Here is a 13,290-nt window from a genome sequence, read left to right as displayed (position 1 = left end):
AGTTATTACTACATAAAGCGACACTGGTCAGACTTAAAAAATTGGCCTGGTCATTAAGGTGTTAAACTATGTTTTTCCTAAAATCCTGAAGTGATTCAGAGAAAAACATAACTAGTTGTCATCGGGCAGCCAGGCTCCCATTCATGGTGACCGTGGTTTGGGCAGCATGAACTGATTGGAAAGTTTCTTTTAAAGAGGTATTCTCATCTCCAAGATCCTATCCCAATATGTAGTAGGTGTAACACTAATAATAATACTAATCAAATGCCTCCAATTAGAAATGTAGTATAGTTCTTCTGATTCGCTATGTCACTTACCCCATGTGCAGGGCATTGCAGGAGCATAGGTATCCATGGTTACGACCACTAAAAACTGTCACTATATGAGAGTCATAACCATGGATACCTAAGCTCCTGCAATGCCCCGCACATGGGGTAAGTGACATAGCGAATCAGAAGAACTATACTACATTTCTAAATGGAGGCATTTGATTAATATTATTATTATTATTAAACCTACTACATATTGGGATAGGATCTTGAAGATGGGAATACCCCTCTGAGTTTTATGTATAAACTATTGTGAAGGGACATTTCTGAAAAGTTGTACACAGGGAAATGGGGCTATTATCTGTAAAAGTCAGGTGGTGTTTTAGACATTACTATGTGGTCGTTATAGTCTGGACAATCAATAGAAGATATGGGGGTTGCACGGAAAAAAGGTTGAAAGGGGCTTTATTAATGACGAAAGCTCAGTCCACTACACTCCCTTGGGTGGTTTCAATTATGAACATCAAGGAAAAAAAAGTGCTGTCAAATGCAGGTATGTTTTTTCTTATTTTTGCTCTTAAAGAATAAGGACAACTTTTTTTTTCATCTATATAACTACATGTACTTTGGCCTAAAAATAATTTTTGCATTTGGGATTCGTAAAAATGTTGCCTCGTTCAGGTATTAATGAATGCATGAACTGATAATTAATCGGTGAGCTTGTTCCTCTTCTATCTGTGAGCTCCTCTCAGCTTATTCAAGACCACATCAAAGCTCATCTCGACTTTGATGTGGTCTACGGTCATAAATCAGCAGAGAGGAGCTGAAAAGACAAATTAAAAAGTTACTAATTCCCGGTGAGAATGAGCTCACTGATGGACTTAATGTTATTCTGCAGTGGGGGAACCAACAGCCAAACAGTGCAACATTTTTAATGGAACCCGTATGCAAAAAAAAAAAAAAAATTATAATCTAAAATACATACTGTACATTTCAATAAAAAAAGATGTCCCTGAAGGTGTTGATATCATTTAACTAAACATATCCCAAGAAGAAGGGTACAAGATGACCAGATTTAAAAAAATCAAAACATTATATTGTAGCACTCTGTCAAAAGATGTTTATGCTATTTGTATTTCTATGTGGCCACCCCTTGGTTATGAGTGGAATTGCAGCCTGTGAAGGGTTTTACTAGCATGTCTTGATAATATATTGAATTTGTATTATGTGAAATTGGTGTCCTTAAAGGGAACCTGTCAATTGGTTAAAACTGCCCGTTCCATGAGTCAAAGTCACCATTGTGGCAATCAGTGGTGAACTCCCATCTATCCAGAAGTTATCACCTATCCTGTGGATAGATACCCCACAGGATATATACCCCTTTAATCTAATCATACAGGTCAGATTATGGTTGGTGGGTTCAGTCTACGATCATGGTCGAAGGATGGGGGACATTATACCAGGAAGGGGCCAGTAAAGGGACATTATCACTGGAAGGGACTTGGAATAGGGGACATTACAGCAGGAAAGGGGGCCAGGATGGGCACATCAAACAGGTCAGATTATGGTTGGCGGGATCAGCCTACCATCTATTAGTTCTTACAGAAGGTAGCAGTGCCAGATGATCATCTATTGAGTCTACCCCAATGGAGAAGAGGAATGGGCAGCTGGATATTAACATGCACAATCATTTTTGTCCTCACGAGGTGTCTGCCAACAGTTTACTCTACTTTCCCCACTGAGAAGATATTCACCCTCTGTAAAACTGAGTGTGCATGTGTATGGGAGAGGGGTGAGACAAATAGTTTTGGTCCGGACGAGCACTAGTCTTAGACTGGTCATCTCAGAGAAGTTTCACTGTATGTTCCTGTATGTTCCCTTTACTTTCACCCAATATTATGTTAGGATAAGGACTATAGAAATCCAATATTATGTTAGGATAAGGACTATTGAAATCCAATATTATGTTAGGATAAGGACTATAGAAATCCAATATTATGTTAGGATAAGGACTATAGAAATCCAATATTATGTTAGGATAAGGACTATAGAAATCCAATATTATGTTAGGATAAGGACTATAGAAATCCAATATTATGTTAGGATAAGGACTATAGAAATCCAATATTATGTTAGGATAAGAACTACAGAATGGAAAATGGACCTTTGTTACACTCTCATATATCAGGGCTATTTTTGTTCCTAGGGTTGTACAAGGTGCAATAAATAAAATATAACACGACTCCTATTGCTCAAGAAACGTATGGAATGGATATAACTGTTTGCTGACTCGGCACAAGGCTGGACGCCATCGCAGCTGCTTATAGCGACTCTTATGAAAATACATTGTAAATGAAACTATCCTCTGAATATATATATATATAAACTACTACTTTTAGATCTGGTGCAAGCTGCGTTTCCAGATTTAATATAGAAAAGCGGCTCTTATAAACATTTATTACAATATCTTTACCACTGCTGCCTTCTGTTTTTAGCAATTGCAGGTGTTTCAGAGGACGGAGAGGAATTAATGAAATGAAAACAGCACAGCGAGAGGAAAATTATCAGGCCATGAATTCTTCTTCGATGACTTGGTGTTTTGTATCAAATAAACTTGTTTTTTTTTACTATTATTATTATTAAAGTTGTATTCCCATCTCCAAAATCTCCAAAATCCTATCACAATATGTAGTTGTTATAATAATAATATTAGTAAATACCTCTAATTAGAAATGTTGTATAGTTCTTCTGATTCGCTATGTCACTTGCCCTATGTGAAGTGCATTGCAGTAGCTTAAGTATCCATCCACTAAGAGCTGTCTAATGAACTAACTGTCACTATATTAGTGGTCATAACCATGGATACCTAAGCTACTGCAATGCCCTGCACATGGGGTAAGTGACATAGTGAATCAGAAGAACTATACAACATTTTTAATTGGAGTTATTTGCTATTATTATTAATATTACACCTACTACATATTGGGATAGGATTTTGGAGATGAGAGTACCCCTTTAATAACAAGACCAGGGACTATTGAAAGTGGCAATGTGGAGCTGCATCCTGAAGCAGACAGTCGGGGTTTAGAAATGCAGTTTGCAATACTTTGCTGCTTCTTATAGAATTAACGAAAATGAAAACTGGCCGGGCACATGCCCTGGATGTGGGCCTCCAGGCAGGGTGCCTAAAACGTGACTCTGCCTTTGCCAGTTTTTTACTTACAGGTTAAGGCCAGTGATCTGAACATTCTTGCCTAAATGAATTAGCAACTTTGGGCTTTGTACGCAGGGGCATAACGATCATGGTCGCAGGATGGGGGGCATTATACCAGGAAGGGGCCAGGAAAGGGACATTATCACTGGAAGGGGCTTGGGATTGGGGACATTATAGCAGGAAAGTGCTCAAGATGTTCGTCATTAATACAGGAAGGGGCCCAGAATGGGACAAAAGAGTTACAGGAAGGGGTAGAGGATGTTGAACATGATTGCTGCAAGAAGCCCAGGATGGTATTAATACTGGAAGGGGCAGATGATGGGAGATATTATTATTAGAAGAGGTCCAGGATGGAGGATATTATATCAAGAAGGGGCCCAGGATGGGTGACATTAGTACAGGATTGGGACATTATTATGGGAAGGTATGTCTTTATAGGATTTAGAACACTACAAGGGCTCATACATCTGGGAAACATGCAGGTGGGGCCCAGGTCGACATTTTCCCCATAGAACAAAGTGTGAATATGACCCTAAAAAGAACCTGTCAAAAGCTTTAGGGTCACCTGGTCCCAAATGGATTCAGAATTACTGAAAAAAAATCAACTTTGAATCTTTCTAAAAATGAAAGTCAACCCCCAGCAAGTGCCTAGATCCTACATTATACCCTAACCCTAAAACCACCCTTCATGTTCGTGATCGATGTCTCTTCTGATCCACTACGTTACTGGCATCACCCATAAATTATCGTGCATGCGCTGTCTATATCCGCCCTGGCGCATGCACTCTTCATTGTATAGGCAAAGTCATAGCCGTCACACTGCCCAGAAGGAATATTACTGCGTATATGACCCCTATTATTAGGTAGTGCCCCCCTCTTGTTGTACTTTTGCAGGAGAAGTGCAAATAGCACGTGCTTGACCTTCGTTATCAGCAACGAAGATGAGCAGAAGAGACATCAATCAAGCAAATATTGGGGGATAATGCAGAGGATTGATGCACCAGCCAAGAATCGTCTTGCCCTCGATACACTCACAGCCTCAAAGTTGATATTCTCAGTGATCGAATATTCATAGACAGCTCGGAAGATACGTGTAAACTTGTCTTTTTTCTACCCTACACAGATACGTAATTAGCTTGATGACCCTAAAATATTACAACAGGTTCCCTATAACAACTATGCAGCCACCAGCCAAGGGATTTCTGCGCATTTTACATTTTTTCCGCCTCTATGAGCTATTGAGATTTGCTCGCTAAGGCCGCAGCTAGCTAGGCTAGAGTACAAGAACTTGCTATTAATAAGCGTAGGGTCACCTTTGGTTTTTAAGTTGAACATACATTGTTCTCTAATATACTTCTATTGTTGGTATGACTCCTGTTAAATGCAGGAATGATGGGATAATAGAGCGGTGCGGCGGGGAGTCTACATTTTAAATGTTGAAGAATCGGTAAAAAAAAAGTGAAGGTTAATGCAAAACCAATTACATTGTTGGCAGAGAGTCCGCAGTGCCACTGCAACACAGCAAGTCATATGAATACATGACCTTTCAACGTGCAAATCAATGAAGAATCACTCCTACCACTATTGAGTTAATCTGGTTAGAGTTAAATGACTTATAAAGCACAAAGAATAAAATGGCATCGACTGTGATCGTGATGGAAAACCATATTATCGATGGCCATATGCCAACTACCATACAGCACAATATGTAATGAAGTATGTTAATGGTTTCCCTATAATAACCGTGTCCCCTAGGAGATACAACAATGGGGTCGGGAGCAGGGTACAGAGGTAAAGGTCATTTCTGCACCCTGGTGCAAAAGCCCATCTGCCATATAAGAAGACACTAGTGACAGGTGGGGGAAGACCTGTTACTGATTGCAGAGCTTTAAGTTACACCTGTCCTGGTGCCACCATTTCCCATTGTAATCAATAGAGGAAATATGGTTTCCATAGGCGGCTGCACCATGACTCCTTTTTAATATTTGCGAGCAGGCTCGGACTGGCCCACCGGAGAGCAGGAGAATTCTCAGGTGGGCCCCTGTGAAGGAGTGCTGCTAACACACTTGATTTAAAATTTACAGAGAAATTTATCATCTAATCATCAACAGTGGGCCCATAAATTCTATGTTACTGGTGGTCCCTTGCCAGCCCAGTTCGATACCGGTGCAAGGCAGGGGCGTAACTATAGTGAGTGCAGGGGTTACAGCAGCTCTAGGGCCCTGGAGGGTAGAGGGGCTCAAAAGGTCCATTTGGTCCATATGAGAAAACTAGGCCCTGTTGGAGATTTTGTATTGGGGCCCATGAGGATCACGTTACGCTACTGAAGCCCCAACGATGTAATAACGCAGGGCATAGCCCCAATGATGTAATGACGTGTCCCACTGATGTGACCATTATGACAATACATAAAAAGTGAGAAAAAAACATCTCTGTTATTTCCAAGTGTTCATTCAGCAGCCGGTAGGAGCTTCCTTCCAGCTAACACTACAAACTGGGAATCAGTGTTTTGTGCAAACCCTCGAGGCAAAAGCACAATATTACAATAACCCCCCAAAGAAGCAGGAAAATATAAATAGCTGAAAAAGCGGACATGTGCCGTCAGTGCAGAAACACCACAAGTGCAGAAGACCCCTGTAATTGGCAGAATTTTGGGCAGAAAATGAAGTCAATGGTTGGACGATGCCCGCGGCAATACCGTGTGTTGTCGCCTGTTTATGGCGTAAAGTTTCCACATAGTACAATTATAATGCTGTGAAGGATCCAAACCACATTGTTGCCTAAAGTGGTGATCCCACAAACAACATTTATCCCCAGCATATGGGATAGATGATAAATGTCTGACAGCCGGGAGCCCCATTGACCCCGGGTACAGGTGCCTACAGATGTAGGGAGCATGCACGATCATCGCTTTTGGTAGTGTGTGACCATTGCTGCCATACACAGTGAAGGGAGCAGTAGTTATGCACGCACACTCATCGGTGCATTAAAGGGGTTTTACAATAACTTTTTTTGTCCCCTAACATGAAAACTCACTCACTTTTATATTTTTACCTCCATTTTCACCATGCATCTGGATTTCCCCCATAAGTATTGATGTTGTGTACATTTATCAGGTGACCACGTTTTAGGATGCCAGTTTTCCCGTGTACACAAACTCACCAGTGGTGTCTTGTTCAAGGGAGCTCAAACCACTCTCCCTGATACCAAGCCGTGCATGGTGCCAGTGGCAGCATACCATTCCGCACATGCTCAGATTTGTTAGGACTCATTGAGCATGCTCGGTCCTGGCTGTGCATGGTGTCACTGGCAGCGTGCCATTCCACACATGCTCAGTAGTGTTAGGAGTCATTGAGCATGCTCAGGCTTGGCTGTGCATGGTGTCAGTGGCAGCGTGCCGTTCCGCACACGCTCAGTAGTGTTAGGACTCAATGAGCATGCTCGGGCTTGGCTGTGCATGGTGTCAGTGGCCGAGTGCCGTTCCGCACACGCTCAGTAGTGTTAGGAATCATAGAGTATGCTCGGGCTTGGCTGTGCATGGAGTCACTGGCAGCATGCCGTTCCGCACATGCTCAGTGGTGTTAGGAATCATTGAGTATGCTCGGCCTTGGCTGTGCATGGAGTCACTGGCAGCATGCCGTTCCGCACACGCTCAGTAGTGTTAGGAATCATTGAGCATGCTCGGTCCTGGCTGTGCATGGAGTCACTGGCAGCATGCCGTTCCGCACATGCTCAGTGGTGTTAGGACTCAATGAGCATGCTCAGGCTTGGCTGTGCATGGTGTCAGTGGCAGCGTGTTGTTCTGCACATGCCCAGTGGTGTTAGGACTCAATGAGCATGCTCAGGCTTGGCTGTGCATGGTGTCAGTGGCCGAGTGCCGTTCTGCACACGCTCAGTAGTGTTAGGAATCATTGAGTATGCTCGAGCTTGGCTGTGCATGGAGTCACTGGCAGCATGCCGTTCCGCACATGCTCAGTGGTGTTAGGACTCATTGAGCATGCTCGGGCTTGGCTGTGCATGGAGTCACTGGCAGCGTGCCGTTCCGCACATGCTCAGTGGTGTTAGGACTCATTGAGCATGCTCGGGCTTGACTGTGCATGGAGTCACTGGCAGCGTGCCGTTCCGCACATGCTCAGTCGTGTTAGGACTCATTAACCATGCTCAGGCTTTGGCCATCTCAAACAAACATATAGCGCATGTGCTTTAGTTTTGAGCCAAAGACAACCTCTTAGGTTTATAGCTCCAGATTTGGAAGCACTTCAATGAGGGATGGAATATGGAGGCAGGACAGAACTAAGGCTACTGAATAAAATTGTGCTTTACTCACCCTACCCGGGTTCAGTGCTGAGTCTCCATCGGTCACTGCTTCCGGTATTTGTTATTGTCTACATCTCTGATGTCACATTGGCAATGCTGCAGCCAATCAATCAGCTCAGCGGTTTGAGATGACGGCACGAGCCACTCAGAGAAGCTGAGCTCATTGATTGGCAGCAGCTCTGTCAAGAGCAGCAGTGGAGACACAGCACTGGCCCCAAGGAGGGTGATTAATGCACATTTGTCGCTTTTTTTTTAAACAGGCTATGCCTGGGGACAGCAATTTTCCAAAACCGAAAAACCCCTTTAAGGATATCCTTAGCCTTATAAAATAGTATGTCTCTGTACAAATTTTTCAGTATCTCAGCATTTATAACATGTGAGGAAACTATATCACTATAATCCAAAATGGTCATCTCTGAGAAGAGGCAACAGAGAAGAAATATCAGATGATGACTATGGAATCGTGAACTACAATACAGAGAGGTTCACATTCATGTCTGACTATTAGGTCACTTGTCGTCATGAATAATGGGGACGGCCATATAAGTGATCGAAAATGTAGTCTAATATCTGGTGACACAATGGAAGCAGAACAATGGTGTCCCTGGTGACAGAATGACTTATGGAGACACAATCTTGACTATTACAGGGGTTGTCTCCAGGCATTGGTGGGATACCCACAGGAGTCGCAAACGAAATCCAAATGGTGGAGATTACAACTTTTGTACCCTCACTGGTCGAACTTTTGTTGCATATCCAAGTAATACGCCACCAATGTCTGTCAGGAGACAGTCCCTCTAGTGTAACGGCACTTTCAGAAAACTTTTGATACAACGTAGAGACATGTCAGAGGCTTAGGTCAATGAGGGTCTGGGTGCTGAGACCCCTCCACCAATATCTATAACCAGTGTCAGACTGAAGAACATTGGGCCCACCAGAGGATTTGATTCTGAGGGTCCACCTTTCTCCCCCACTCAAGAGCCCCATAGCAGCTGCATGGTTTGCACTGTGAACTCTCCTGAAGGAGAAGCCAGGGCCCACCGGAGGATTCTCCGGTTCTCTGGTGGGCCAGTCCAACCCTGGCTATAACGATGAGGCAGAAGCCATGCTCTCCTCCGAGACTGAAGACATCCTTATAGACTTTCTATTCGGATTGTTTTCAGTCCCAGAGGAGAGACCCTCAGCACCAAGACCCCCGCCGATTAAAACGTCTTAACAAGTCTAAAAAAAACATTCAAAACAGTATTCTAGCAAAGCAACAAACCTCAGGTAAAAAAACCCACAGTCATTACAGAACAGAGCATGCAGTACTGGGATACATGGATCACACTGCTTGTGTATGTCACGTCACATGAGTATCAGGAACCACAAATGATCCAATTAGATCTGTAACAATGGATTTGGCTTTTGGAAAAGTTTGCACTTACTTCGGTCCAGAGAACCCTTTGGCGGAAGCTGTGGTAGCTGGCGGCCTCTACGTCCTGCTAATGGGGTGCTTGATGGGCTTGTCTGTACGGAGCCGGTGCGCGGATGTGCCCTAGAAGACATATGTTTAAACAAATTGCACACAGTTAAGATCCGTACCACATACGTGATCATGTCATTCTACCAAGTTCTGGTGGAAAATGGGGACTAGCTCCCCGCACAACAGACTGATTGGACCGAGTCACTTTCTATCACTCAGTGGCGACATTGGCACAATGAAAGCAGAAGACACAGAAGAGAGAAAGACAATATTCACATGTCAGCGCTCTGTGGACCTGATACATAGAGACAAGCTCATCAGACAGGTTAATACTCAATATAACAGGTAGGAAGCCGCTATGGGACAGGATGATTAACAAAATTACTAAAAAGTTAATTAAGATGGTGAGAACAGTGGTGACACAGAGTAACCATTATAAATCACACCGAGGAATCAACGGAGCAAAAATGCTGCGGACTAAAGCTATGGAGGTGCATATACCAGGGAGAAGTGCGATCTGTCTGTATATCTATCCATTCATCTATCCAATCTCTATTATCTATCTATCCCATATCTATCTATTATCTATCTATATACCCCATATCTATCATCTATGTATCTATCTATCATCTATTGATCTATCCCATATCTATCTATCTATCTATCTATCTATCTATCTATCTATCTATCTATCTATCCCATATATATCTATCTATCAATTTATCCCATATCTATCTATCTATCTATCTATCTATCTATCTATCATCTATCTATATAGAAAAAATAAAAAACAAACAGCACCAGCAAACACACTAACTTCAAGCGGGTGCACGTCCTCCTGTCATAGACCAAACCAATAGATAGAAATCAAAAAATTGAAGTCAGCACTCCTATGGAGATTCAAGTGATTTATTAGCTCAAAGGAGCTAAGGCGACGTTTCGGCTCTGTGTTTGAGCCTTTCTCAAGCCTTGAGCTAATAAATCACTTGAATCTCCATAGGAGTGCTGACTTCAATTTTTTGATGTCTATCTATCTATCTATCTATCTATCTATCTATTATCTATCTATCTATCTATCTATCTATCTACCTATCTATCTATCTATCTATCTATATATCTATCCCCTATCTATCTATCTTTCTATCTATCTATCTATCCATCTATCTATTATCTACTTATCTATCATCTATCTATCTATTATCTATCTATCTATCTATCTATCTATCTATCTATCTACCTATCTATCTATCTATATATCTATCTATCTATCTATATATCTATCCCCTATCTATCTATCTATCTATCTATCTATCTATTATCTACTTATCTATCATCTATCTATCTATTATCTACTTATCTATCATCTATCTATCTATTATCTACTTATCTATCATCTATCTATTATATATCTATTATCTACTTATCTATCATCTATCTATCTCACTATCTATCTATCTATCTATCTATTATCTATCCATCCCATATCTATTATCTACTTATCTATCATCGATCTATCTATTATCTATCTATCTCACTATATATCTTTCCCATATCTATCTATCTATCTTTCATATTTCTCCATCTTTTTGTCCATATACCTTGCATCTACCATCACCAGCTTCTATTCCTTTATATTCCCTTTCCCTTTCCCTCTTTTACTGTATTTTTATCATCTATCTCTCTATCTCATATTACAGGGGCTGTGATCACTGTTATTCCCAGTATTGGGACCCTCAGTGGGAGTGGAGGCCTTTCTGACGGACTATTTGGGCCCTGTAGGGTGAAACTACAAGAGCGTGAAGAGAGAAGAAGTAAGTACCACTCTCATCCGGGGATAGGGATAACATAAAGCAAAATCAGAGCCTTTTTCTGGTCCCTGTGAAAGGTTCTATGTCTACAGCCTACTTTAGTCCAGTTCACTTTTTTCAGAACTGTCTCCCTAGTAATGTTTATTGGTCACCCATATATCATAGTAATATTATCTATTGGAAAAGTACAGGACACATAATTACCTTCTTGAAGGTAAAGAGTAGAGCTACGCATAATTCGCTGCCCAAGCAAATATTTAAAAGGGCATAGATAAGATTATTTTTTTTTACCCAAAACAGCACCACTCTAGCACATAGGCAGCATCAGCTTTTCTTTGTAAAATAGCACTGAAGCCGCAATACCACACACAGCTACTGACCAATGATGGCGCTGTTTCTGAATCCTTGTAAAGCATCGATTATGAATTTTTGTGACCAAGAAACATTTTCTGATGCCCCTTCTGACTAAATCAAACTTTTGAGAAGTTCAATTTCTCATTTAAGTCTTTGCCTATGCAAATTCCTAGACTACACAAAAATGACAAACCAAGCTCTGCTTCATCTGCGATTGATTTCCGGCGTCCTTGTACATTTCTAACTTCCGTAAACTCCTCAGTGATTTATAATAGGTTAATAAGTGCTGAAAAATATATCTTCTGCTGGAAAAAAGAAAACATCGCATGCAAGCTTGTTCTCCGAAACCAGAAGGGACCCGGGTCTCGTCTTCCAAGCTGTACCAAATGCTTTCTTTAGACAAGATACGCCTTTCTGAACTTATTAACTGCTACAACGAAAAAAAAAAGGGCAAGAGTCTCAAATCTGAAGTCAAAGAAAAAAAAAAAGGACCGTATGATGACATGGAGCCGCTGCTGGTTAAGCAATGTCTGATGAGGACAAACAAAGTTCTCACTCTGCAAGAGAAGACGTGATTGTTATGGGGTGGGGTGCTCTATGGGTTAAAACCAGGATTTCCTGAACAATGAGAAATAATCACAAAACGAATGCAGTTAAATACGGTTAGTAAACAACGTACAATGGCATCCACACCATTATATCCAGCAGAGAATATAAGTAGTGTGCCAGCAGTCGGAACGTTAGTATCTACTGTTAAAGACGTGATCAGCCAAGAATGACAACGAGACTGGAGAGAGCTACTGGGAAAATAAAATGGTGATTCTGTGGGGAGCGGGGAGGGAGAAGGAGAGGAATTAAGACTGAGCCATTGCTGGATTTTTTCACCTCGATAAGGCAGGTGAAGGAGGGGCTGATCTTCCCGTCATTAATGAAGGCATCGACCTCATGAGGTTTGAGTCAGGGCGTTCAGTGGATCGGGAGCGGCAGTTGGTCCGCTCAAGTACAGGCCGTTGTTCTGTGGACCTGGATCTTTGATATGGGTGTCTATCTGCCGCTTCACAATTCCTGTAACGTTAGTCAAAAAGTCGCTCAGTTGACCGTCTGTTATATTTTCAGGGAGGAGAGATTTATATGTATTCACGTTCTCTTGACCCAATATTATTCAACAATTAACATTAATCAAAACAGCAAAGAATAAAGAAATCACCACTTTTACAGCATAAGTAAGTCATCGTCATTCACAAAAAACATTGCTTGCCCATATTACTGTACTTTCGGGAGATATCAAGCTGAAACATGAAAGAAAGGGAATGTATCACACCAAAGAACAAGACAGTTCTGAAGGCCATCATAGTATTCCGAGGGCCATCGTAGTATTCCGAGGGCCATCGTAGTATTCCGAGGGCCATCGTAGTATTCCGAGGGTCATCGTAGTATTCCGAGGGCCATCGTGGTATTCCGTGGACCATATCGTAGTATTCCGAGGGTCATCATAGTATTCCGAGGGCCATCGTAGTATTCCGAGGGCCATCGTGGTATTCCGAGGGCCATCGAGGTATTCCGAGGGCCATCGTAGTATTCCGAGGACCATATCGTAGTATTCCGAGGGCCATATCGTAGTATTCCGAGGGCCATCGTAGTATTCCGAGGGCCATCATGGTATTCCGAGGGATATCGTAGTATTATAAGGGCCATCGTAGTATTACGTTTGCCATCGTAGTATTATGTAGGCCATCGTATTAGTCTGAGGGCCATCATAATATTCTGAGGGTCATCATTCAAGGGCCATCGTAGTATGGATGGAGCACTAGATCTCAAAAGGGTCTACTGAACCCAAGGACAATCACTGTAGCATTCTTTATA

At 42.0% G+C, this 13,290-nt stretch overlaps 1 protein-coding gene across 48 annotated transcripts in view; it reads right to left on the bottom strand.

The window, feature by feature from the left end:
- Positions 1 to 13,290, bottom strand: part of RIMS2 (regulating synaptic membrane exocytosis 2) — a 659,880-nt gene that overhangs the window by 131,541 nt on the left and 515,049 nt on the right. For 33 of the 48 annotated variants that reach the window (XM_073679706.1, XM_073679709.1, XM_073679704.1 and 30 more), the window contains 2 exons: positions 12,313 to 12,492; positions 9,228 to 9,337 (listed from right to left, as the gene is read on the bottom strand). In XM_073679706.1, the coding sequence (XP_073535807.1) occupies positions 9,228 to 9,337; positions 12,313 to 12,492 (290 nt within the window). The remainder of the gene's footprint in view (positions 1 to 9,227; positions 9,338 to 12,312; positions 12,493 to 13,290) is intronic. The other 15 variants (XM_073679712.1, XM_073679716.1, XM_073679721.1 and 12 more) reach the window with 1 other exon arrangement.

Source organism: Phyllobates terribilis, unplaced genomic scaffold (assembly GCF_046119375.1).
Source record: "Phyllobates terribilis strain yellow unplaced genomic scaffold, ASM4611937v1 Scaffold_4__5_contigs__length_816908805, whole genome shotgun sequence".
NCBI classification, from domain to species: domain Eukaryota; kingdom Metazoa; phylum Chordata; class Amphibia; order Anura; family Dendrobatidae; genus Phyllobates; species Phyllobates terribilis.
This window is presented reverse-complemented; position numbering and strand designations above follow the sequence as displayed.